Here is a 23,643-nt window from a genome sequence, read left to right on the forward strand (position 1 = left end):
GAATGCTATGTCATGCTGATAACGCGCATGCCATTTGTTACTGGAAAGTACCGAGCTCGCCGCGTTAAAGAAAGGAAATGCGGACAAGACAGATGACAATTATTGTTGTGTGGCAAATATACACCCCAAAGGATGCAACTGTTTTTAGAGTGTAAAGCGATCTGCGATGTGGACAAAGTGTGCCCCCGCACAAGCGCCATATTTTGAAATCTATCTGCAATGTGGACAAAGTGTGCCCAGTGCCGTTGGCTTCGTATGCGCTGTGCTTTCTACGTTTACTTCGCATTGAAGCGAGAGACAGCATGAAGTCAATTTGCTCGCTGTTGCTGCCGTGCTTCCTCACTCCGTTTTGACAGCGACTTTTCACAGTTATCAAGTGAGACGTGTTCATGTTTACCTGTGCATGCATGACACGATGCTTGTTGATTTAGTTAGTAAGCTAATGTTTACAACTTTTTACGCAATCACAAAAATATGCGCTACAATTTAAACCAAGCATATCAATGCTCAAAGCACTGGTCAAGCACACATCTCTGTGCAGTGATATCATAAACACAATGAAAATTCAGTATACAGATATTTGCAGCATCAAACATTTAATCCAAGCGGATGTCAGCTGATGTCAACAGAAGACAGCGCACGTCAGACAACAATGAGTGCGATGTTCAGTTATGAAAAATTATAAATGGGCAGAGTTAAGGCTCTAAATTCAGTGCAATTTAACGCTATTCAGCTGAAATACATGCATTCAGTCAAGCACATACCTAATGTTTAGTGTTATTATTCGTTTAATTTAGTTAGTAAGCTAATGTTTACAACTTTATACGACCAATAAAACTACTATCTTTACCTCGCATAGCTGCCTGCTAATTTGCTATCACAATCGATGCTTTGCCTTTCAGGCGAAACTGCGACTTTTTTTGTTGTTGTTGTCTGTCTGTTTGTTTGTTTGTTTGTTTACGTTGGACATTCGTCACTCATTCTTTGCAATAACGTTGTTACGCATCATGACCAAAGTTTCGGAAGTGAGGCGTTTCAGATATTATGGACTTGGATAAAACGGATGTTCTTTGCCGGATTATCAGGGTCCGTTGCAGTGAGAGCCCACTGTACTCTTATAGTAATCTTGGCGAAGCCGCAGGGCTGGTAATTGCCTGATTTTGTTATTAGCAGCTATCAAAAAGCGCCTGTGCAGACGACGCGAGCATCTGGCGGCAAAGCGGTAGTGATGCGGATATGGCGAATATTGAAGAACTGTACGCAACTGCTGATCTCTCAGTTGCACCATGTTGCACCTAGGCAGCCAGGCGCATTGCTCGCTCGTCATTTTCGAGTTGAGGGGCGTTGCTCTGGACATGCGTTCTTCCTGTTGCGCTCGTTATTTGAGCGGTTGCAAGAATGCCAATGTGTTGCATGGTTGTTCAGTGCTCGAATACGTACTCGAACACGAGCAATGGCTATGCAGTACACAACGCTGAGTAGAGGAAGGCCAAACACATCTTTCCTGTCCCAGCTCTCAGAGTGCAAGCGTGCACCGCAGCCCAGCAGGCAAGTGCGACATGGACCAGCCAACGTGCACAAAGCAAGTAACTGCAGATGACGAAGCTGCACAAGCTACATTTCAACAGCACAGTCACTTACCCATCAAGATCTGCTTGGCAGATGCTTTCTCAGGATGACTGTAAGAGCTAGGGGTGTGCGAATACTGATTAGTAAGTCTCGAATTGAATACTGAAACGAATCAAGAAAAAAAAGCTGAATATCGAATCGAATGTCGAATAACAACATTAGGAGCTCGAATATTTACAAATTCTCATGCAAAAAAAGTTGCTCTTGTACGTGATCTGGGATCAACTTTTCACTTGGTACGCTCGTTGCTGAAGTGCCCATGTATTTCATGGCCATCTTGCACAGTCCTGGGAAGTGTTGCTCGCCTGTTTCTTTCTAGAACGCTAGAGGGTCTTGGTCTTTACTCTAAGTGGGCTCTCAAAGGTACCGCTGAAACTCCTCCGTGTTGGCCGTTTTGGAGGAGTGTCTTCTTTTTGATGACGCTGCCAGCATCTCAATGCTGTCCCATATTGCTGATGCGCTCCTTGTGAGCTGTACATGTTGACATTTCAGTACAGTCACCTGATGCTTCTCCTGGAAAGCTATGCAACTCGGTTCTTGCAAGCTCCAAGAGCCTTGTTTCTTGGAATGTTTGAGCACAAAAAAGAGGTTCTTAAACCTTGAGTCACAGGCGGTTACCAACACATACTCCTTTTGTTCGTCCTGTCCTGGAAACCCCATCCTCATGCTTTTCAAAAAGCAAGTTTCTTGCAAACTCCGAGGTGTCGTCATCGACTGCAACGCAGTTTTTCAGGACCATTTGTGTTCCATAGAAGAAATGGTACTACTGATGACAAAGTTGCGTACTACTTGCCACGAAGATCCTTGGTCGCCGATGCGATTGGTTCAAAAGCTTTGACGAGCCCTGCCACTGCTTTCCACTCCTGTGGTGTCAAGTTGGGCACAGTTGTTTAAAAGAAGTGGCAAGCTCTAAACAGATGGCTTCTTTCAGCTGCACAAGACCCAAAAGCATGTCATGCTCACTGTTCCATCTTGTTTCCACGTCTTGAAAAAGTTCCAAAACTGAGTGCTCCATCCGTCGCTGGCATTCTTGCCGCAGCTTGGGCACTGTGTTTGTAACGACCAACAATGGCGCGACACTTTTTGAGAATGGCGCTGTTTCTTCCTTGGCATTTTTGATAGCTAGTTGCAGTGTATGGCCCATACACTGCATTGGGATGCAAGAAATGCCCCTAAGGGACGCACGGAAGTTTCGTGCATTGTCCGTCACCACATAGACTGGCACTTTCTGCAGTGGCAGCTCCCAGTTATCCATCATTGCTTGCAGGTGCTCCAGGTTGTTGCAAGCAGTGTGGTTCTAGGTCACTCTCCGATTGTCCAATACAAATCTTCTCATCTAGAAGTTGGAGGTTAAGTAGTGGCAGGTGAGGCTGATGTAACTTTGGTTAGACCTCGACGTGCACAAATCACTTGTAAACGAAATCGACTCTATGCTTTTCTGGTAGTCCGCATGCATTCTCTCCTTGACAGCTGTAACTATGTCTCTGTACAACTCCGGGATAATTGTCCTCGAAGATGTCATGCGGCTGGGTATCCTGTACAACGACTCCATGTGGTTTATCAGCTCTTTGAAACCTCGATTTTCGACACAGACATAAGGCTGAAGGTTGAGCGCCAGCATTCGGGCAATCCTAGTGGTTATCGCTGTTCTCTCGGGCTGCGATAGATCCTTACCAGACTTCAGCATGCTTTTGATGAGCGGCTGTGCACCGTCTGGTCTTCCTTGCTTCCCGCAGTGTGTTTTTGAGTGTCTCTTAAGAACACTGTGCAAAGAAAAATGCTTGTTCTTGAGATGGTTCACAAGTGACGTCGTTGTACTCGATGGCGTTCGAAGTTTCGTTTCACAGCTTTTGCACGTTGCCCAGAGGCAACGTGCAAGAAACGAAGAGAGTGGACAGGACGAAGCACTTACTCACAACTGAAAAATTTTATTGAAAGGAAACGAATATATGCACACAAAAACGGAGTAGGACTTACGAGTATGCATTACAAGACTCTCTTCGTTCCTTGTCTTTGTGCGCTTTTACAGTTTCAAGATGCATGTAAACCAACTAGCCCAGTTATCCATTCTGTTAAAGCTTGAAATTGGCAACAAATTCCACACTTATGTAAGTTGATAGTCCGGGTAAGCACCAGTTTTAGTTTCATAAATTATTCATATGATGGCATAGTAAGCTTTCTCAAATGCGATTATTCCTGCTCAGCGTACTGCTAAGCTGTGCCTTTCGCAACGTCACACGGAAGGCTATATTTAGCTTTGCACGGAGTGGTGATCGAGTCGCATGATGCACGATTGTTTTGTTCGTCGTGCAGGTTGGCCTTATGAGAACCCACCTGCCGTAAAGTTGAGATAGTCCTCCTGCATTTTGGAGGAAAACAGGGAAGCAAAACTCTCTGTGGAATAAATAAAAGATGGCCACAAAACACAGGTCCTCTACTAAACTGAGAACCTCATTGGTATTCAGTATAACAGAATGTCACTAATTGTTTAGTTTCAGAGCAAGAAAAAGCACTTGATTTTATTAAACAATAATTCGATTGATAAAAAAAGTATTCTCCAGACCTTCATATACTAGAACTGAACTGTAATCAATGCTGACGCACTAATTTGGTTTAGACCATAGTGTATATCTTGATATCTGTGTAACTGTGTTATTGATAGCTTGCTATATATTTGTTATGCAATCCTAGGAGACCACCGAATATGTGCATCATCGTATTTCCTTGTCCAAAATTTGTAAGCATTAAATATTGCAAAAACTTTTCTGATATTTGATAATCAATTCGATATTTGACTTCTTCTTTCTTAATTCAATTTGATATTCAGTTCAAAATCTACTGTTCGGTATTCGCACACCCCTACCTATCAGCTTAGCTTTTTGCTGTATATATTCGCCAACTGATAATTTGGAGTCAATGAGGACCGCCAAAAAGTAAAAATAATCGGTAGTCTGAAATACCACATTCGCCCAAATTTTAATGACTTCATTCCACAAATGACCAAAAGATGTGTACTGTATTCTCGGATGGTCACTTTCGGGGATGCCTTCAGCTTTGCATCTGAAAGCAACATCCAAGGATACGGCCCAAGTTTATCAGTGCATTGCCGCATGTACATCTTTGGCCAAGGAAGTCAGTGACTGTGATTTTATATCAGTGCTTTTTATGCTAGTCTTTCTCATGCTTTTCGTGCTTCATCAATGGTCAGAGCTAGAGATGCTGCGCACATGTCTTTAACGTGATTAGCTGGCCATGAACAGCGGGTGATAAGAGTCGCATAGATTCATACGGAAAGCATCGCTACAAAATCACGACCGGTATCTCACCGTTGTCATGCTGGCGCTACAGATAGACGAAAGTAGTCAGTGCATGCACCAAATTTTCTTCGGCGAATACTAGATCGACTAGGCTTTGCTAGTTTCTGTTTTGAGGAGGCGCCGGCGACATGACCGATGACCATGCCAATGATGCATCAAAATGAAAATATTACTATTTTTGCTTGACTCGGTGACCAAATAATCACATGGTTGTGCAGTCGAAGTCGAAATTATCGCACGGTGTGCTGTTAGATGTATGAAATTTTAATCGTCCTTATATATTAGGTCTATGGAGCTAGTGGCGGTGCCACAGAGCTGTCTGAATAATCAAGCGTGTCCGAATTGCTGGTGTAAGATTATCAGCTGGTGACTGTATCTTCTCAGCTCTGCTGAACATCTGCTCTCATTCTCAGTATGTAATGAATTGGGCTGCTTGGTGCTGCATCGTTTTTGTGTGAAGCATGAACTTTTAGCTGAGAGAGAAACGAGAAGACACATAGACAAGCACTTATCTTCCTGTGTTTTTTCTGTCTCACTCCGGTGCTTGAGGGCCACTTTGAGTGGAAGCTCAGAAAAATGCCTTTCCTTAATCATTTTTCAGAATTGACCATCTTGCTGCTTGTTGGTACTGAAAGCTATCTTATTTGCTTCTCAACCTGTTGACCTTGAGAATATTTAATTGAAGCACCTTTTGCAGCTGTTGAAATTACAGAAAAGTGCACAGCAGTGCTGTGGATTGCAAAACTGAGTGGTGGCCGCTTTGTCTGGACATTTCAGGCTAACCAGTACCTCCGCTGCCTGAGGGTTTTGTCAGCACACCTGCATGAAGAGAAGCGTTGGTTGAAGCGGCGTCGGGCAGCCCTTGAATTGTGCTTGCAGGCCAGCCGCCTGGGCAAGCAGCCCCCGCCGTGGCCTCAGGCTGAGCCCCAGCCGGCTCCGCTGCCCATCGCTGTTCGTGAAGTGTGTGACCTGAGTGATTCCACCGTGCCTCCCATCCGGGAGGCGACCGATGATTTGGTCAATGGCGGCAGTGTTCCTACTTCACTTTCTGCATTGCCAGCAAAAAGTAAAAAGAAAGGGAGTAAGTGCAAGTCATTGCTGCTGAGCATGAGGTCACATGTTTGATAAACTGATTTCGTGATGAGTTTCACAATGCCACCACTCCTGCAAAGAATGCAGTCCTTTCTTATTATTATTGAAATGAAAATGAAAGGGGATTTGGTCACCGTATAATGGTGACGACTGCTCCTTTTCACTTAATATAGCAAAAATAATTTTAAAAACATGTAAGATAAGAAGAAACAAGGTCATAGGCTCTCAAAATCTAGAGCAGAGTTGCTAAAAATAAATAGTGAAGTTCGCATAAATCCCTAGACATACAAACGAACATAACAGAGACAAAAGGAAAGGACAAGTTGCACCACACACTGGGCTGATTCCCGACATATGAGCATATACAGAGTTCCAGACACATACACGAAACTGCAGTGCAGGCAGAGATGAGCAGGTGTACAAGTGAGGAAGCTGCACATATCAACTAATGCACACATGGTGATATGACAGCTAAAAAAAATGGCGCAAGAAATAGGGGTATGACACACATGATTTACTTAATCTGAGCTGAATGGTGACTATGGTGAGAAGCATGTTGTGTTTGCACTATGGCAAATTTGCTTCGCCCTCAAGATCAAAAGTACTTAAGGAAAAATGGCACGAGCGAAAAGGGAGGAGATAAAAAACATGGACAAGTGCAGCTGTCTGTTTTCTATCTAGTCCCTGTTTGTCTGCACCATTCTTAGATTACCAATATGCCCAAGAGTCAGTACTTCTAGATCAGAAGGCAGGGAAGTGAGAGTAAAAACAAACTACAACAGGAGCAGGGGTTGAAAAGATGCATCTCTCCCGTAACTTTTCCATAAATTTCACTTGAAAAAGAAGTCCGCAATGTGTTCTGCTCAGCATTCCCTTCAATGTTGCCTTGAACACAAGTACAGTGAGAAAGTGGAAAGGACTACTGTCATCATGACACCAGCAGGGGCACTGCATGTGTACTCTGAACATGGTGAAATCAGTCTGATCCTTCCTGCCTTGGCCACATTTCGATTGGGGCAAGATGCAAAAATGCTTGTGTACTTAGGTTTAGGCACACATTAAAGAACCCTGACAAAGTTAATACGTAGCCCTGTGCTATGGTGTCCCTCACAGCCCCAGTGTTGCTTTGGGATGTTAAACCCCATGAATCAGTTAGTTAATCAGTCAGGTCATTCTTGCAGCATCAGCTGTTGAGAGGAGTTTTGGAGCATGTATGTTCTGTGTCTCTCTCGGAGTCTGCCATATTGGCACACATAGGTGGCCCTTGTGCCATTAAACACAACACATCATCATCGTATTCGTGCATGTGTGTGCGTGTTCGAGTGGAGGTGAGTGTAATCATAGTGTAGGTGATTTGAAACAAATTCTACTAGTGTACAAAACCATATGATAAGAAGAAAGTGTACACACTGGTGGATGTCTTACAATGGGGGTTGAGTTTTAACTCTTTTACATTGCGATTATGAAAACTGTGCAAATGGCATAACATGGCTTGGAATAGCCTAGAAGCAAGAGCCTGCAGAGCAGCCCAGCAGCCTAAAAGAAGACTCCTGTTCAACTTTCTTCAACTAAAGGGCAACTCCCGTGATTTTTTTGGACGTACAGGTCTCGGTGAAGTTCATATTGGTTACTTGGCTTGACACTTTTGTCATGTGCGCCGAAAGGCGTGATTGAGAGTTGCATAGGTTTCTAACAAATTAATTTCAAATGTGGCCATGTGTACTCCAAATTTGTGCTGTCTTGCAGATGATTTCTACTAGCCACCCTGTAGCGGCAATTTGTGACATCAGCATGAGATCAGTAGTACTGGTGTCAATAAAGCTGTCAATAAAGGGACACTAAAGAAAAATATTAAGTCAAGCAAAAGCAGTAGATTAGTGCTCGAGAATCTCTAAGGCATCAATATTATTGCAAACAGAGCCTTCATAATCGAGAAACTGAGGTAAATGCAGGACATGATTAGAGATTCCCCCGGGACATTCAAGTACTTGCCTGATGACGAAAGCACTCCTCAGTTAAATTCTGTCACTAGTACTCAACCAATCATTGCACAAGACATCCTTGTATTGCATTACAAGGTGAAATAAAGCGCTACTTGTCCAGTTCTATTTCATTTTTAGAAAAAAGAACTCGCTGAAATTACCCTTGACAACGATGCGGGCAATCGAAAGGTTTTGTTTTCGCGCGACTCTGCGCTGACTTTTGCGTTTCAGTAGTTTCGTTATCGCATAGTGCTGCGCTGGTTTTGCTGGCTTGCGGAACTTGCACAAACAGCAAGTAGCAGAGAATTCAACTTCTGTGTGATGTTGCGGGATGCCCGAACAGTCTGCACTACTTGACCAAAAAGCAGCTGCAGCGGCGAATCCACCACTCTGTCTTGGCTCATTGCTACCGTCTGTCTGGCGTTGTTTCACTCGATGGCAGCAAAGGTTGGTGATGGAATATGCAAAGTCACCATTCTCCTGGTTGGGTGGTGGAAGATTAGAATTTCGAAAAAGGCATTCGGACCCTTCAAATGCAATTTTCTCATGAACTAAGTATTTTCTTGGCACAAAACAAGTGTTGCGAGGTTTCTGAATTTGTATTTAAACAGTCCATGCCAACTTAGTATTTGCCTTTAGTGCCCCTTTAAGTGTGCGGGGCTGTTATTGTCAAGAATGACTTTGTTTAATTTATCTTCTGCTGTAATGTTTTCTGTAATGGCTCAAACTCCATACTGTGGTCCGTTCCTTTTTGTCCCCGCTTATCCCCTTCAGGTGCTATGTGCACAATTGTGCAAGCGAAAGTACTGCATCAAAATCAAAAGCACTGATTAAAATTATATTATTGTAAGCATGTTGCAAACTTCTTGAAGCACTTCTGATTGAATTTGTGCTCTAAGCTTGGATAATAGATGCAATGTGTTTAAGTAAAATGAGTTGGAAGGCTTGAGTGAATTGGAAGGCTGGATGTTTGCCCTCACAGTGTCAGTTTGTCTTCATGTAGCGGGTTCACTCCTTTCATTCTTTTCGCTGTGTTTTACATCATGCGTATATTTCAGCTGTCTAGATATGTTCTTTTCAAGTATGCTAGACGGGAAATAGTTCAGATTCTCATATCTTACAGTCTTATGAAGAGTTCTCTCCTGGAGTCCACATTCTGTAAACTTGAGAATATTCACTGCAGAATTTAAAATTCCTAATTTATTCGGCATCTGTACAGTTTTCATAATTCTGAAGGTACAAGAAATATCATGTAACTAAATTTTCAATGGACAGGATTAATTGGCACCTGAAGGGGTTATTTTCCTTTTGTCACGTTGTTTTGCCACCCCGTTATTGTTAAGAACGCTTGCATTTGGTTATATTTTGCTTGAGTGCGTCATTGTATTTTAATTTTTTTTTCCCTTGTGCATAGGTTCCACTACCAGCAAACAACAGCATGGGAAAAAGAAGCTTTCTTCTGAGTCTGGTAGGTGCTGCCTAGCTTTGCTTGCTTTTCCGTTCAGTGTGCATGATGCATGGAGTGTTAGTTTTGTTGAATTGTAATGCAAGACTAACGACACCTTTCCATTCTTGCCTCAAGGGTACGTCCTTGACGCCATAGTGAATGCTTACTGGAAATAATGTGTGCTACCAATAAAGCAGGTGTACCATTACGTATGTAGTTGAAATTCCAACAATAATTAATCTTTATAAGAACAAAATATATTGCAGAAAAACACTTCTGGAATTCCATGTGAATGGACACTGAAAAAGAAATAGACTACTTTATCTTGAATAAAACTTCCAGAAAGGTGTGCTGGATTCTTGAAAAATAAAGTCCAGGAATTATACGGGGCCATTGTATAGTGTTCTGCTCCTGAACAGGAAAGAAATGTTGAGCAAAGATAATAAACTTGCAAAGGATCTGAACATATATAAAGGCATGGGTTTTGGTTAGCTACTGTGGAACCCGTTGATACGTTCCTCGCTGTTGTGTTTTCCCCGCTGCTATGTTGCATTTTCATGGTCCCAACCTAAAGTCCATTTTCAAACATATATTATGTTCCCATTTGATATGTTGCCATTCTATAATGTTGCTGCTTGTTACTTCGCATAATGCAGCAGTCGCATAAATTTAGTGGTGCAGAGGCAAATTTGTGAGAGGTGCTGAACTGGGCTTGTTGGTCCATGACGAAAGGATTGGAAGGTATTTGTTAGTGCTGTGTACGTCGTCTCTGATTTGGTCCTGTTCTTCGCTGTGTTTTTGTTAGGCAAATTCGGAAGTACGATAAGCGTGTCACGGCACGGTTGTAGGTTTTGCCGGCTTCCCAAAGTCAACTTTGCTGCAATATTTGTTATGCAGTGAAGCATATTAACTATAAAGGGGCACTGTCGCGGTGGCGATCTGGAGTCTTCCTTGCTGTTGCATTTTCGCGGCTGTTACGTTGTTTTTTTTTTCCAGATAAAATCTATGTGATACAACAAGGTACAAAATAAGCCACGAAAGTGTATCATGAACTAACATATAAGATATAATTATAAAAGGTAGTAGCACGGATTCATTGCAATGCTTCTCTACAAACTCAAGTTTTTTTCGTGAGGCAGCACTGAAAATATGTTCATTAGTAATGAATGCTACAGCAGTGAAAAAAAAAAATTCCAGGAATGAAGAGGTTGAAAGTTTTATGTTTATTTTCACCATGCTTGTGTACATGCATGTGAGGTACTCATGATCATCAGGATTTTAATTTATGAAAGATAAATGAAAAAATATTTTGCTGCAGCATTGAATATATTGAATATATTGCTGCAGCATCTGAATTAAGATTAAAGAGCACCCTTTGTTTAGCTTGCCCCCTCTTTTATTTTGTCATAACCGTAATCTCACAGACAACTACTTAAAGATAACAGGGACAGTGTTAGCCAAAGCAACAGGAGTAAGATAAAAATATCAAGGAACTGGCGATTGAAATCAGCTTGTCACTTATAATGAATAATTGTATTGACATGGGTTTACCCACCTGGACCATGGGAGATAAACACGCTAGCAAGCCCACATATTTTGCCAGCTCCCGTAAGCCATCTTGGTTTCTGAATGCTAGCCGTGGGCACACAAAGATAGCTTTGAATTTATGACTAAAGCACAATATTGTCATGAGCCACCTGTGCTGCAGAGTCTGGACATAGCATACATGCTATGTCTGGATGAGCTGTGCCCTGGCTCGCCATCTTTGTTGTTGTGGTAACACTCGGTGCCACTGTGTAAGTATTGTACATAAACCCTTTTTTTACATCTCCCCGTAACATCTTTGGTGGAAGTGTGGGGTACAGCTCGTCATCTTTCTTGTCTGCTATGTCTTCTTCGTCCAAACTCTGCAGGACAGGTGGCTTATAACATTAGTAGTTGTAACATAATAGGCATAACATGTTAGTCGTAACGCATCACTGACAACTTCCACAGGTGCAGAGAAAACTTCAAAACACAAGTCGAAAGCTCCGCCGCCACAAAAGGTTCCGGACAAAGCTACCAAAACAACTGCCCCAACAAAGGTAGAGGCAGTTACATGCGAGGAGGGTGACATGGAGACAACAACAACCGGGAGTGATGACTCAGCAGCTATCACCTACAGGCTGAATGATGGCCACATTGGCGCCTTACGCAGTATTCCAACGCCCACAGACACACCCAGGAAGTACACGCTGTACCCTGCAAAGGGCACCGTGCTTGGGGACCTTTCAAAGGTTGCTGCTGCAGCGCAACACATCATCGGGCCCTGTGTCATCAAGCGGGTCAAGCTGCGTTCAGGCCAGACTGTGTTTATCTATCGGCAACCATCACAAGGCGTTACACCCACGGCAGACGACGCACCCACACCAGGCGGGGCAACCGCAGCACAAGACAGCCCTAGTGGTGGTGCAGGAGATAAAGACCAGCCTCTTTCATCAGGAGCATTGGCAGCATTGAACGATGCGGAGGTGTCTACGTTGCAGCTAGCAGAACCCTCTTCATTGCCTGAGCCAGACTTGCCACCCAGCCCGGACGATGAAATGCCAGATGTGGGGTGTGGTGACGACAGTCAGAACAGCTCACTGCAAGGTGTTGGGGGACAAGACCAAGTTTCTCATGAGGACAACATGGATGATAATGAGGGTGATTTAGGAGACACTTCAGAGTGGATCTCAGGTGATGGTGACACTTGCATTGTAATGAAACTGCCAGTGAGCTCTGACGAGGAAGAATCTTCATCCGATGAGTCGTAGCATCAGTTGTGTTTGTTGTGTTTGGACACCTGCAGTGTGTGAGTGTGTGAGCTTCTTGCTTGGGGAGAACTGCATCGCGCCAAAGAACAACTCTAACCTTCCCTCTTTGTTTGGGACTTAAGTGATAAGCCTGCTGACATGGCCAAAACTCTCACAATGGTGTGCCCTGGCTGCTGCTCTTCCAGCCAAGCTGTGCCACCTCAGCTACAAGCTGTGCTCAATCTGGGATGGGCAAGGGTGAACAGTTGTGGGCATTTGTAGACATTTGTTTCTTCGCATTTTGTGTTTCTGTGTTTGTGCACTCCTTGTGGAGAAAGTGGTGTTGCCACCTGGAGTGCTTTCAGCCGCAGAAGATAAAATCGAGTCAAGAGAACTGAGCAGTGGAGAGACAGTGATCTTTTTCTTGTAAATATATATGTTTCTTGTGTGTAAATCATCATGCAATTAAAGTAACTCAGAAGTCCCTGTCTTCATCCGTGGATGTCCTTTGTGTAGAACTAATGAACTCTGTCAGTACATGTGTGCTGTAAAATGAAGTGCTGCATGACTGTCGGTTTATTATTATGGAGCTAAGCAAGCCAGAACACTGGCTTTATGTGAAAACTGGCCTGGAAATTTTTCTCCATTGGCTACATGTAGACACAATTGCATAAAGGTTCCATGCGGCCTGTATGGGCAGCCACAAAGAGAAATTTAAGGAAATCCGAGCTTTTTTTTTTTTTTTTTTACCCAAAAATGTTGCTTCTGAAGCCATTGTTGTACGTTTGATGACCATGGCTCATAGAACAGTAGAATCGTAGAATGTAGTTAGCCACTGGAGCCGCCTTTTTGCGTGTGATTCACGCGCACTGTCATTTACTGTCACATTTTTACTCATCCGTGTGCTTGTAGCTTATCGAGGTAAAAAAATTTGCAACAAGCACTTCTCTTGGTCATAGGCTGGTCATTGTCACAAGACATGCTCATCAGTGCCAGGACCTAGTTAACAAGACCAGCGTACTAAGTGAGAACTGAGAACCACTCTTTCCTAGAATGTGTTAGGGACATTGAAGAGAAAAAAAATAAGTTCAGTTGTATTGATAAATTACCCTTCTACAATATCGAAAATGTCACTCTTACTGTGTGGTAAGGCAGAAGAGACGCAAAAGCAAAAGGTGGGCAGCGATGGCACCTTCAAGTTTTGGCACTACCTATCCATAACATCATAAATTTTTGACTGCGTCTGCTCAGGTATCGATAACTCTAAAGTTACCACTATGAAAGCATGAGCTGATCAAGGGGCTTTAGGCAACACCTTATTGGTAAAGATTGACACCATTGTATTCTAAAAGGGACTGAACTTGGCAAGTTCCAAGAATTCTGCTAGGTTGTAATGGCCTGGAAATTGTAAAATAGTTTGAAATCCATGACGTCACATTAACAGCTTTTCTTCAGCCAGTTTCGATTTCGTTTCCGAGAAGGTTACTTTGTCATGACATTATGACGTAGGAGGTAGTCGCGTGGGTGCAGGACTGCAACGTTTTTGACTGGAAAAAAGCAAAAGAAAATGTCTTTATTGCGCGGCAGCACAACCTGATGAAATCCAAATATAGCTAATCAAAAACCTCAGTCCAAAAGGCACTGCTGTTTATTGTGATAGAGCAAGTTATTAGAACCAAGAAAATGCTGGTTGGATGGCGTGAAAGCAAGATCAATCTCATAACGGCAAAGGTGATAAGGATAAAACAAGCTCATACAGGCCAGTTACAGTAGCGTCGGTGGTATATAGAATGGCAGTGCATATCATAAAATTAGAACTGTCTTAGTGTTTAGTGATATAGCAAGGCAGATCACACTTGAGCCAACGAAGGAGTGCTCTTTATTCCACGGTGTGCGCGCTTATATGGCTTTTACCAAAACGCTGGCGGCATTTCCGAGACACTAGCGGCGCTTCTGAGACACTGTTGGTGTGATGACACTACACTCTTTCCCCCCACTTTTTTTTAATTGTAATCCCAACACTTGGGCTGCCGACGCTCTCTTGTGCTTCTCCGAAGAGGGATGGGCCTGGGTGATTCTGCGTTTTCCACACCTGGTTGGCTGAGGTCGGGGGATTGGGATGGAGTTGCTTCAGGTGTATGGCAAGCAGGTCCCTTTTCTTGTGGCGTTGCTGGCCCCTGCTGTCTGTCTTTGACAGATGGAGCCGATGCAGGCGAGTCGGATTCCGTTGGAGGGAGTGTCTGCCGAGTTCTTGGGAATGGCACAGGAAGAGGAATCACGGGCTGCTGAGGGACAGGAAACGTTGCCTCTACCAGATGGTCTGCGTGAACGAACCGCTGTTGGTTTTGTATGTTCACAACATAAGTCACAGTACTGATTCGTCTGACAGTGATACCAGTAATCCATGCTGGTTCACCTGGTCTAGTTCCCTTCACCCGCACCGCGTCACCTTCTTTGAACTCGCGCCAGTGGGCAGCAGGCTGCTGAACGTGCCGTCGCTCGTCTTTCTCCAGCCGGTTGTGAAGCTCGGGGTGCAGCATGGTTAGCCGTGTCCTTGGACTCCATGATGGGGACAATTCGGCCAGGGATTCTCTGATTGCTGTACGTGGGATGTTTCTGTAGTGGAAAAGGAACTGGTCAACGCGATGTTGAATAGATTTGGAAACTCCCGCTCGCTCTTCATCCTTCAACTGTTTTCCAGGTTCCTTTTCACGGTCTGAACAAGGCGTTCAGCAGCTCCATCAGACGTCGGATGATAAGGTGGTGTTGTCTTGTGACGGATTCCGTTTGATGAGAGGAAAACTGCGAATTCCGACGACACAAACTGTGGGCCGTTGTCGGTGACAACCTCTTCCGGCAGGCCAAAAGCTGCGAAAATAGTTTGTAGTTTTTCCACCGTTTTGGCTGCAGTTGTGACAGACATGCAGATGACCTCTACCCACCTGGAGTAAGCGTCTACAAGAACAAGCAACCGATGAGGTTTGCTGTATTCGAAGGTGAATTCTCTGCCACCGTCGTGTCGGCCAATGCCACGAAGTGATTGGAAGGCGTGGCACAGCATTTTGAGTTCATTGACAACTTGTGCATTCCCTCACTGTTTCTTCAATGTCCTCAGTTTGCTTAGGCCACCAGACATGACTTCATGCAAGCATTTTCATGTGAGTCTCTCTTGGGTGCCCCTCGTGCAAGAGTTTCAGTACCAAGCATTTCAGCGAATTTGGTATGAGTACTCGGTTGCGCTATGTGATGCAGTCATTTTCAACAGATGGCTCATAACGCCTAGCAAAGTACGGCATGAGCACTTCTTCGGTTACTCTTGAAGGTCATCCGTGCTGTGTGTACAGCAGTACTTTCAATAAGACTCGGTTGTTGCTGGTTTCTTTGTGAATCTTGTTAGCCGATACGGGCAGCTCGTCAGTCACCGAAAAGAATTGGACGTAGTCACTGACGTCATGCATGTCTTTCAGTGGAATGCACGACAATGCGTCTGCGTTCGCCACTGCGTTGCCTTTGCGGTATTGCCATGTGTAAGCGATAGGCTGCAAGCAAAAGCATCCATCTTTGTATTCAGGCTGCTGCTGCTGTACGATATTGGTTTATCATGTCCGAGCAACCCTTTCAGAGGCAAATGGTCCGAGAAAATTGTAAATTCACGGCCGAAAATGTGCTTGTGAAAGCGTTTTATCCCAAAAACAACAGCTAATGCCTCTTTATCTAGGTGTGAATAACCCATTTCTGCTTTGCTCAGGGTGTGTGAAGCGTATGCTATCGGCTTTTCATGGCCGTTCACAACATGAAAAAGAACCGCTCCTACTGTGTGAGTAGATGCATCTGCCACTAATCATAGTGGTTTGGAGGGATCATAGAAGCTCAAAATGTTGTCGCTTGTCGGCCATTGCTTGCTTTCTTGGAAGCAGCGTTCTTCCTTATCTGACCAATGCCAGCTTTGATCCTTCTTCAGTAGGTTGTACAGTGGGTTCAGCTTGGCAGACATGTTCAGAATGAATTTGGCATAAAAAGCATGCCAAGGTAGGCTTTTAGTTCCATCTGGTTTGTGGGTGCTGGAGCACTGTTGACAGCATTAACCTTCTCTGTGCAAGGGCGCATGCCTGAATTTTCAATAATGTGGCCTAAATACTTCACAGAGGGTTGGAAAACCTTACATTTGTCTTGCAACTCTGTGGAGCTGAAACCTTGCGAGCACAGCTTCAACCCAGTTCTGGCATTCCTCGATAGATGCTTCAGCTATGGGGACGTCATCCAGGTAGCACACAACTCCTTCCAGTCCCTTCAGCATCTTGTCCTTAACAGACTGAAAAATAGCTGGGGCACTTCAAATACCGTACGGCATGCGCTGACACTTGAACAAGCCAAGATGGATGTTAATAGTAAGCAACTTATGCGAATCCTCATGCACTGGCAGCTGCTGATATGCCGTGGTTAAATCAAGCACTGTAAAGACTTTTCCACCAACCAGTACTGCAAAGATATCCTCTACGAGTGGCAATGGGTAGTGTTCAGTCTTTATGAAAGAGTTTAACATGACTTTATAGTCGCCGCATAGCCTCTCCTTGTGCTCAGGCTTTGAGACGACTACAAGTGGTGTGGCCCAGTCGCTCTGCATGACTGGCTGCAAGATGCCTCTGTCCTTGAGTGCGAGCAATTCCTGTTCAACAACATTTTTCAGTGCATAGGGAACAGGACGAGCATTGCAGAAGACCAGATGAGCCTCTTCCTTCAAAACTGTTTTCGCTTCATAGCCCTTTATCAAACCAACTTGCGGGCTGAACACGTCAAGGTACATCTGCAGCAGGACTTTTACTTTTTGTTCCGCTTCCACGTTGAAAACGGGATTCCAGTTCAATTTGAGCTGCACAAGGCAGTCGCGCCCTAGTAGGCATGGCTGAGTTCCAGGAACGACGATCACTGGCAAAGTTTTCTTTTGAGTTTCATACTCGACACTTACATGTGTCTGTCCTGTCGTCTCGAGTGGCGTGCCACCGTAACTTTGCAGTTCGAGAAGGCACTTTGTCAGTTCTGGCTTCCGAGGCAGTTTAGCGTAGATCTGCTCGTTGATAATAGATATGGCTGCACCAGTATCTACATATGCATCCTCACAGGTTGACCCGCGATTTTCAGTTCTACTAGGTAGAACCTCTGAATTTGCTTGTTTAAATAAACTTTTTCAGAAAAAGGTGCAAGTGGTCCGGCTCGGTCTGTACCTCGAGTGCATTAGCCGCTTTGCCATTTTTCTTCATGCAAACCTTCGCTAAATGGCCTACTTTCTTGCACCAGTGACATCGTGCCTTACGATATTTGCAATCACTTGCGTCGTGCTTGTCTCCGCGTCAGTAGCAATTTCCGCTAAGACAGAAACCTTGTGGTGTGCTTACCCTAGGTTTTTGTTGTAGATGGCCTTTCTTGCTGACAGCGTGGATGGCTTCGTCCATTCGCAAATTTCCATTGGACGATCGGAAGCTCTTCGACTCTCTTTCGGCGAGTTCTGCTGCTTTTGCCAAGTCGCACGCTGTTTCGAAGTTGAGCTCTTTCCTTTTGAGCAACGTTGCTTGAATGGCCACGTTTCGGAGCCCCACAACAAAGCGGTCACGTAGCGCATCGTCCAGAAAAGTCCCGAATGTGCACTTCGCAGCCATGTGTCTTAGTTCAATGGCAAACGCTGAGACGGACTCCATTTCGAGCTGGTGCCGGCGATTGAACTTGAACCTCCTAGCTATTACTTGGCTAACTGGCGCCAAGTGCTCCTTCAAGACGCTGACCACGTCCTCAAACGACTTGTTCTCTGGTGTAGCAGGCAACAGCAGGTCCTTGAGGGTCTTGTACAGGCGACTTCCAAGGGCAGTGATGAAAGTGGATTTCTTCAAATTGCCATCTTCAATTTGCGTGACTTTCCAGTAATGGTCAAAACGGTCTACATACGAGTTGAAGTCTTCGTCACCGTCTTTGACATAGGTATTGAATTCCTAAATCTTCAACATGTTCAGTCACTCTACTCGCCCCCACTTCGCTCGGTGCCAATGGTAGCCAGACAGGCGCTGCTCACAGACACGTTCCCATCCTCGTCGCCAGATAATATAGCAAGGCAGACGCACACTTGAGCCAACGAAGGGATGCTCTTTATTCCACAATGCGTGCGCTTATATAGCTTTTGCCAAAATGCTGGCGGTGTTTTTGAGACGCTAGTGGCGTTTCCAAGACGCTAGCAGCGCTTCTGAGACGCTGTTGGTGCAATGACACTACACTTAGAGAAAAATTATGTACTGGGCGAACTACAGAATGGGTTTAGACCAGGCAGACGCTTCAGACGCAGACTCAGTGAATAGAGATTTCAGTACGTCAGCATAGACCTTTATGGATAACATTTCTGGATATTGAGGGAGCCAACAACAAAGTAGATAGGGAATTTTTATGGGATATTCTCAAGGATGAAGGCGTAGATGACAATTTCGTGGAGCTGCTGAGGGAAGTATATAGAGACATTCGAGTACAAATTGTATGGGAAGGCCAAAAATGTAATGAAGTGGTGGAAACTCACCAAGAACTGAAGCAAGGATGTTCTGTCTCCATTGTTATTCATGCTCTGTGTTAAAGGCATTGAAAGACAATGGGAAAACAGTGAATTGGGGTTTGATTTATCCTACATGCGTAATGGACAAATGGGGCAACAGAAGGTCCTCGGACTGGTGAATGCAGACATGTGGCTACTAGCAGACAATGCAAGAGATTTGTAAAGACACTTGTGAGTATCTGTGGCAATGCAGAAACAAATCTAGACCTTAAGTTCAGCACACAGAAATGGCGAATTATGACCTTTAATGAAGAGATGAGTAATTAAGTGGTGTCAATTCAAAAGCAAGTCATACCCATAGTCAAGCAATGCAAATACCTCGGTGTATACATAAACGAAGGAAAGACTTACTCAAGCACCCACCAAGATAATGCGAACATGAAGGGGATGTGGAATGCAGCAATAATCAAACATGGAGCACTTTGGGGCCACAATAAGTGTGAGGTGGTGTGTGTTATCAGAAGGAGTAATGGTGCCAGTGCTAACGTTCGCAAATGCCATTCTGTGCTTAAAATCGTATATCTTGTCGGAGTTGGAAGTTAACCAAAGATCAGTAGGCCGGTTGGCTTTGAGAGCCCACATTAAAAGCACAAATGAGGCAGTGCAGGTTTACATGGCTTGGGCCTCTTTTGAAGTCTGAGAAGCGCAGAGGAAAACTAGTCTTGAAGAAGGACTCAAGAACATTGATCAAATTAAATGAACTGCTAAAGTGCACCAGTATCTGTACCCAAAAAGCGTGGACACAATCTGGAGGGAGAGGTCGAGAAAATTGGCAATCAAGTATAAGGCAAATGAAAGTGTTAATAGACAACCAGGAGTCATCAAAAAGAAAGTGAGAGAGAGAGAGCGAATTTGATGCAAAGAATGTAAACAAATAAGACCATGGAGAATTGCAAGAATGGGAAGAAAGAAATTGGATGGGACAGTCTGTACGATAACACAAAGGGCAGTGCCTTGCTATTTGAGGCTCGAGCTGGTTGCCTAAGGACGGAAACTTGCCGGAACAAATATTTGCAACAAGATGAGATGTGCTTGCCGCATAAAAAATCTGGAGACCACTCGACACAACAAACTCTCACACCCTTATGGAATGCGAAAGGATTCACCCCGTCGGACCTGTAGATAGCATACACCTTCCAGAAGTGCCTGGATTTAAAGTGGACTGAAGCATCCACCACTCTGCGGTCGAGATAAGCAAGAGACATTTAGAGTATTGGTGGGAGATAAGCAGGGATGGGGTTGATACGACTGTATCTGTTACAGGTAGTTGGTACAAGTTAGAAAGTTTTGAGAAAGAAAAAAAGGTTAAGAGATATATACAAAGATGCTAGAGAGAAAGACAGAATAAACATCTTTATTATGCAAATGTAGCTTTGGAGAGCCGTCCTCATTCCAGAATGCCTTGAGCTCGGGTCACGTCCTGGCCCCTCGTGATCAGCCGTTGCTGATCTTCAAGGTAGAAGCTGGCCAAGGCTTTCTCCCAAAGCTCGTTGGTGTGATAAGAGTTCAGAGGATTCAGTGGTGCCTGTCTTCAACTCCATACTATATGCCTAAGGGACCTTGGTTCTCCACAGAAGCGGCATTGCAGATAGAATTGTATAGGGGCTATAGTGATTTCTGGTTTGGTGAGGGAGCATGTTGACTTGTAGAGCTCGGACGAAGCTCTACTGCTGTCTAGGTAGCAACTTGTGTGGGGAAGGGTATGTTCTGCGGGCTAGCTCGTAATGTTGTGTGATGTCTTGGTACACTAGAGGGTGCATGTCCTCGGACTTGGATTCCTCAGCGCCGACTAGGCAGGTCAAATCTCGAGCGATCTCATTGCCAGAAATACCGTGGTGAACCGGCGCCCAGATGATCATGACTGATATCATTAGCGACTTTTGATTGATTATTCTTAGCGTGTTGGTATGAACTTTCCCGCTAGCGAATCTGCGACACGCCTGATGAGAGTCAGTCACTATGACTTCAACCTCTGTTTGGGAGAGCGCGAAGGCTATGGCCATTTCCTCGGCTTGGAGGCGATCGTTTTGGAGGAATGAAATGCTGTTCCGACGTTCCTTGTTCATGGTTACGATGGCTATTGTGGCTGCTCATCCGGGGTAAGATGCCGCATCCGTGTAGACCGCGGAGAATTAGCTCCCGTATTGCTTGTGCTAGGTCCAGTCCCGGATTTCCCTACACTGCGCATTGTGTGCATGTTGCGAGGTAGGTGAGGTATGGTGATATTCCTCCGGATGGCATGGGGTAAACTTAGTCTGAGGCGGCCGGTGGCTTGAATGAAAAGCATGTATAGTATAACTTATTAAATCAAGCAGGCTAGATGGCTATGTCACCACCCTGTTTCAAAGAGGATGCCAATAGATAATCATCATTTGACACTAATGTCACGATTTTGTAGTGGTGCCTTTTCCCGATGTCAATGCCTTCCGACACTCCACCCGGGGCGGAGCGTCACTTTGGCCAATAACGAACATGGAAAGTTCAAAAGCGTGGAGGAAGAAAAGAAATTTTGCAACTCCACCCAAAAGGCGAAGCACAGATTGCGATAGCAAATTAGTAGATAGCTGTATGAAGTTACGATAGTGGTTTTATCAGCCGTATAAACTTCTAAACATTCGCTTACTAACTAAATTTAAATGATAGAATGTGTAAGCGTGATCCAACGAGGACGTCGAAAGAAGCACACAGAGACAGCGCTGTTTTTTTGTGTCTGCTTCTTTCTACGTCCTTGTTCAGTCGCGCTTACACATTTTGTCATGGATTCAAACCGACTAGCTCGCCAACGTGTTTTAACTAAATTAACCAGCACGGTGTCACGCGCATACAGGTAAACATGAACACATCTCCCTCGATGAGCGCGGAAACTCGCTGCCAAAATTCTGGAGTGAGGAATCGTGGCAGACACAAGCGAATTGACCTGCATGCATCTCTCGCTTCAACGCGAACGAAACGTCGAAAGCACAGCGCACACGAAGCCACTAGCACTACGCGCACTCTGCAAACATCGCAGATCGCTTTGAAGATGACGCCCGCGCGGGCGCGCACTTTGGCCATGCTTTGGCCACGTCGCAGATCGCTTTCAAGACACGAGCGCCAGCAACGCGTCCCTACTGCGTCCGCCAAAGGCCTCTACTACGGCGTCCGTGATTCGCATGGTCAACTCCGTAATAGACGCTGCGGTTGTCTCCAGTCTATACGGAGCGGCGGGCGAGGAGGACATCGAGGCACCCTAGCAGCCACCGGAGAAGAACCGTGGGAGGAGGGGGGTTCCCCCTCCTCCCACGCCTGACCCCACTGCCACGCTGGCAGAGGCCATGACGTCGTGCACTGCACTTGGCTGACTCGACTGTAGCCGATCAGAGTTGACTGCATGTCCATCGCAAACGAAAAGCACCTTACTTCTCACTTACTGGCTGCGTATATGCACTTGTCTCAAAGTGAAAGTTATTGTACGAGTTTCAGCAACAAATGTAAACTAACTGTAGCGCGAATGCGCGCAGAGCACGAAGACAACTTCTGTATGCATATAATAAGGGCGCAGACTGAAGCAGCTTGCAATATCCGCGAGTAAAGTAATTTTATCTTCTGGAATCGCCTTCTGTGACACACGGTCACGCCAGCACTTTCGCTGCCGTCCGTGCAGCGAACCTTCACTATCGTCGCTATATCAGCGCCGCAAGTCTGAGACAAAATGGCGCCACGCATTTGCAGCGTCAGCCTGTTTGTGTATCGTTTGTTAACTACACTCATGAGGTGTAGAAGGTGTAGTCTTCATGCTACACTATTGCTATAAAAATGTCTTCGTGTAGTTTGGCATAACTGCACTTTTTCTACACCGATTAAAATAAATTACGACCTCCTACACTAGCTACACTCGTGCAGCCTGTAGATTAAAATAATAATAATAATAACCTTACCAGCTCCGGGTTGCGCAGTCGCCTCCTATGCTGAAACTAATTGTGAAGGCCGATGTAGCAGCATAGCAGACCACCGAGCGAGCCGGAGGTATGGTAGCTACCGGAGGCAAGGAGGCTTAAAAAAGAAAGAAAAAAAATAGCAGTGGCTTAGCTCGGTTATGCCAGGATATACGTAGCGAAAGCTAAGGCACAGCATGGTTAGCCTTGGTTAATCTTGATTGCAAGTCAAGGTTAGTCTGGTTGTCTAGCTATGTTGCGGCATTTAGCCAGTCGTTCGGCGCGCTGTTCGTCTGTTTCCTGGGCGATTCGTTTCCTCTTCATCTTGTTCCGATGTCGATTCCAGGGCTCCTCCTGCTTATCAGAATTGTCGCCTTCCATACTGCCGCCTCAACTGTGGTTGCGGCGCGCGCGAGCTCTCCTTTTCAATCCTCCGACATGTTATCAGGCATGCGACGCAGCTGGCGAAGCGAGCGGAGGCGAGCACAACGACGAGGAACGCGGTGTGACGTCATACCAAACGGCGGCGGCGGAACACCTGTGGCTCGGTGCTACTAGTGGCGCATGCGCAGTAGTGACTAGGGAGCGAGAGAGAGAAATATCCGTGGCGAGGCGCGCGTTGTGACGTCATATGCCTCCTCGGAGCACCGCCACGGCGAAATCGCAAGTTCGCGGCCAATAACGCTTTCGCTTCAAAATTCTGGAGTGGAAGCTCCCGTCGCTTATTGTCCGGTGACTCCAACGCTTGCCCCTACTTAACCTCTGAAACAGAGCCTTGTTTTGTTGTGTCCGCTTTCAGACAAAAGGATTTGGCTCCGTTAATGTAAATGCTAGGCTACAGACAGACAAATAACTTTATTGACAAGGTCCCGAGGGCAAGGCTTCTGGGGACCTTGTTAATT

General features: G+C 45.1%; 1 protein-coding gene across 7 annotated transcripts in view; it reads left to right on the plus strand.

The window, feature by feature from the left end:
- Positions 1 to 12,735, plus strand: part of LOC126536643 (uncharacterized) — a 64,867-nt gene extending 52,132 nt beyond the window's left edge. For all 7 annotated transcript variants that reach the window (XM_055073620.1, XM_055073619.2, XM_055073622.2 and 4 more), the window contains 3 exons: positions 5,724 to 6,027; positions 9,435 to 9,488; positions 11,463 to 12,735. In XM_055073620.1, the coding sequence (XP_054929595.1) occupies positions 5,724 to 6,027; positions 9,435 to 9,488; positions 11,463 to 12,262 (1,158 nt within the window). In that variant the 3' untranslated portion in view covers positions 12,263 to 12,735. The remainder of the gene's footprint in view (positions 1 to 5,723; positions 6,028 to 9,434; positions 9,489 to 11,462) is intronic.
- Positions 12,736 to 23,643: the final 10,908 nt, after the last annotated feature.

Source organism: Dermacentor andersoni, chromosome 4 (assembly GCF_023375885.2).
Source record: "Dermacentor andersoni chromosome 4, qqDerAnde1_hic_scaffold, whole genome shotgun sequence".
Classification (NCBI taxonomy): domain Eukaryota; kingdom Metazoa; phylum Arthropoda; class Arachnida; order Ixodida; family Ixodidae; genus Dermacentor; species Dermacentor andersoni.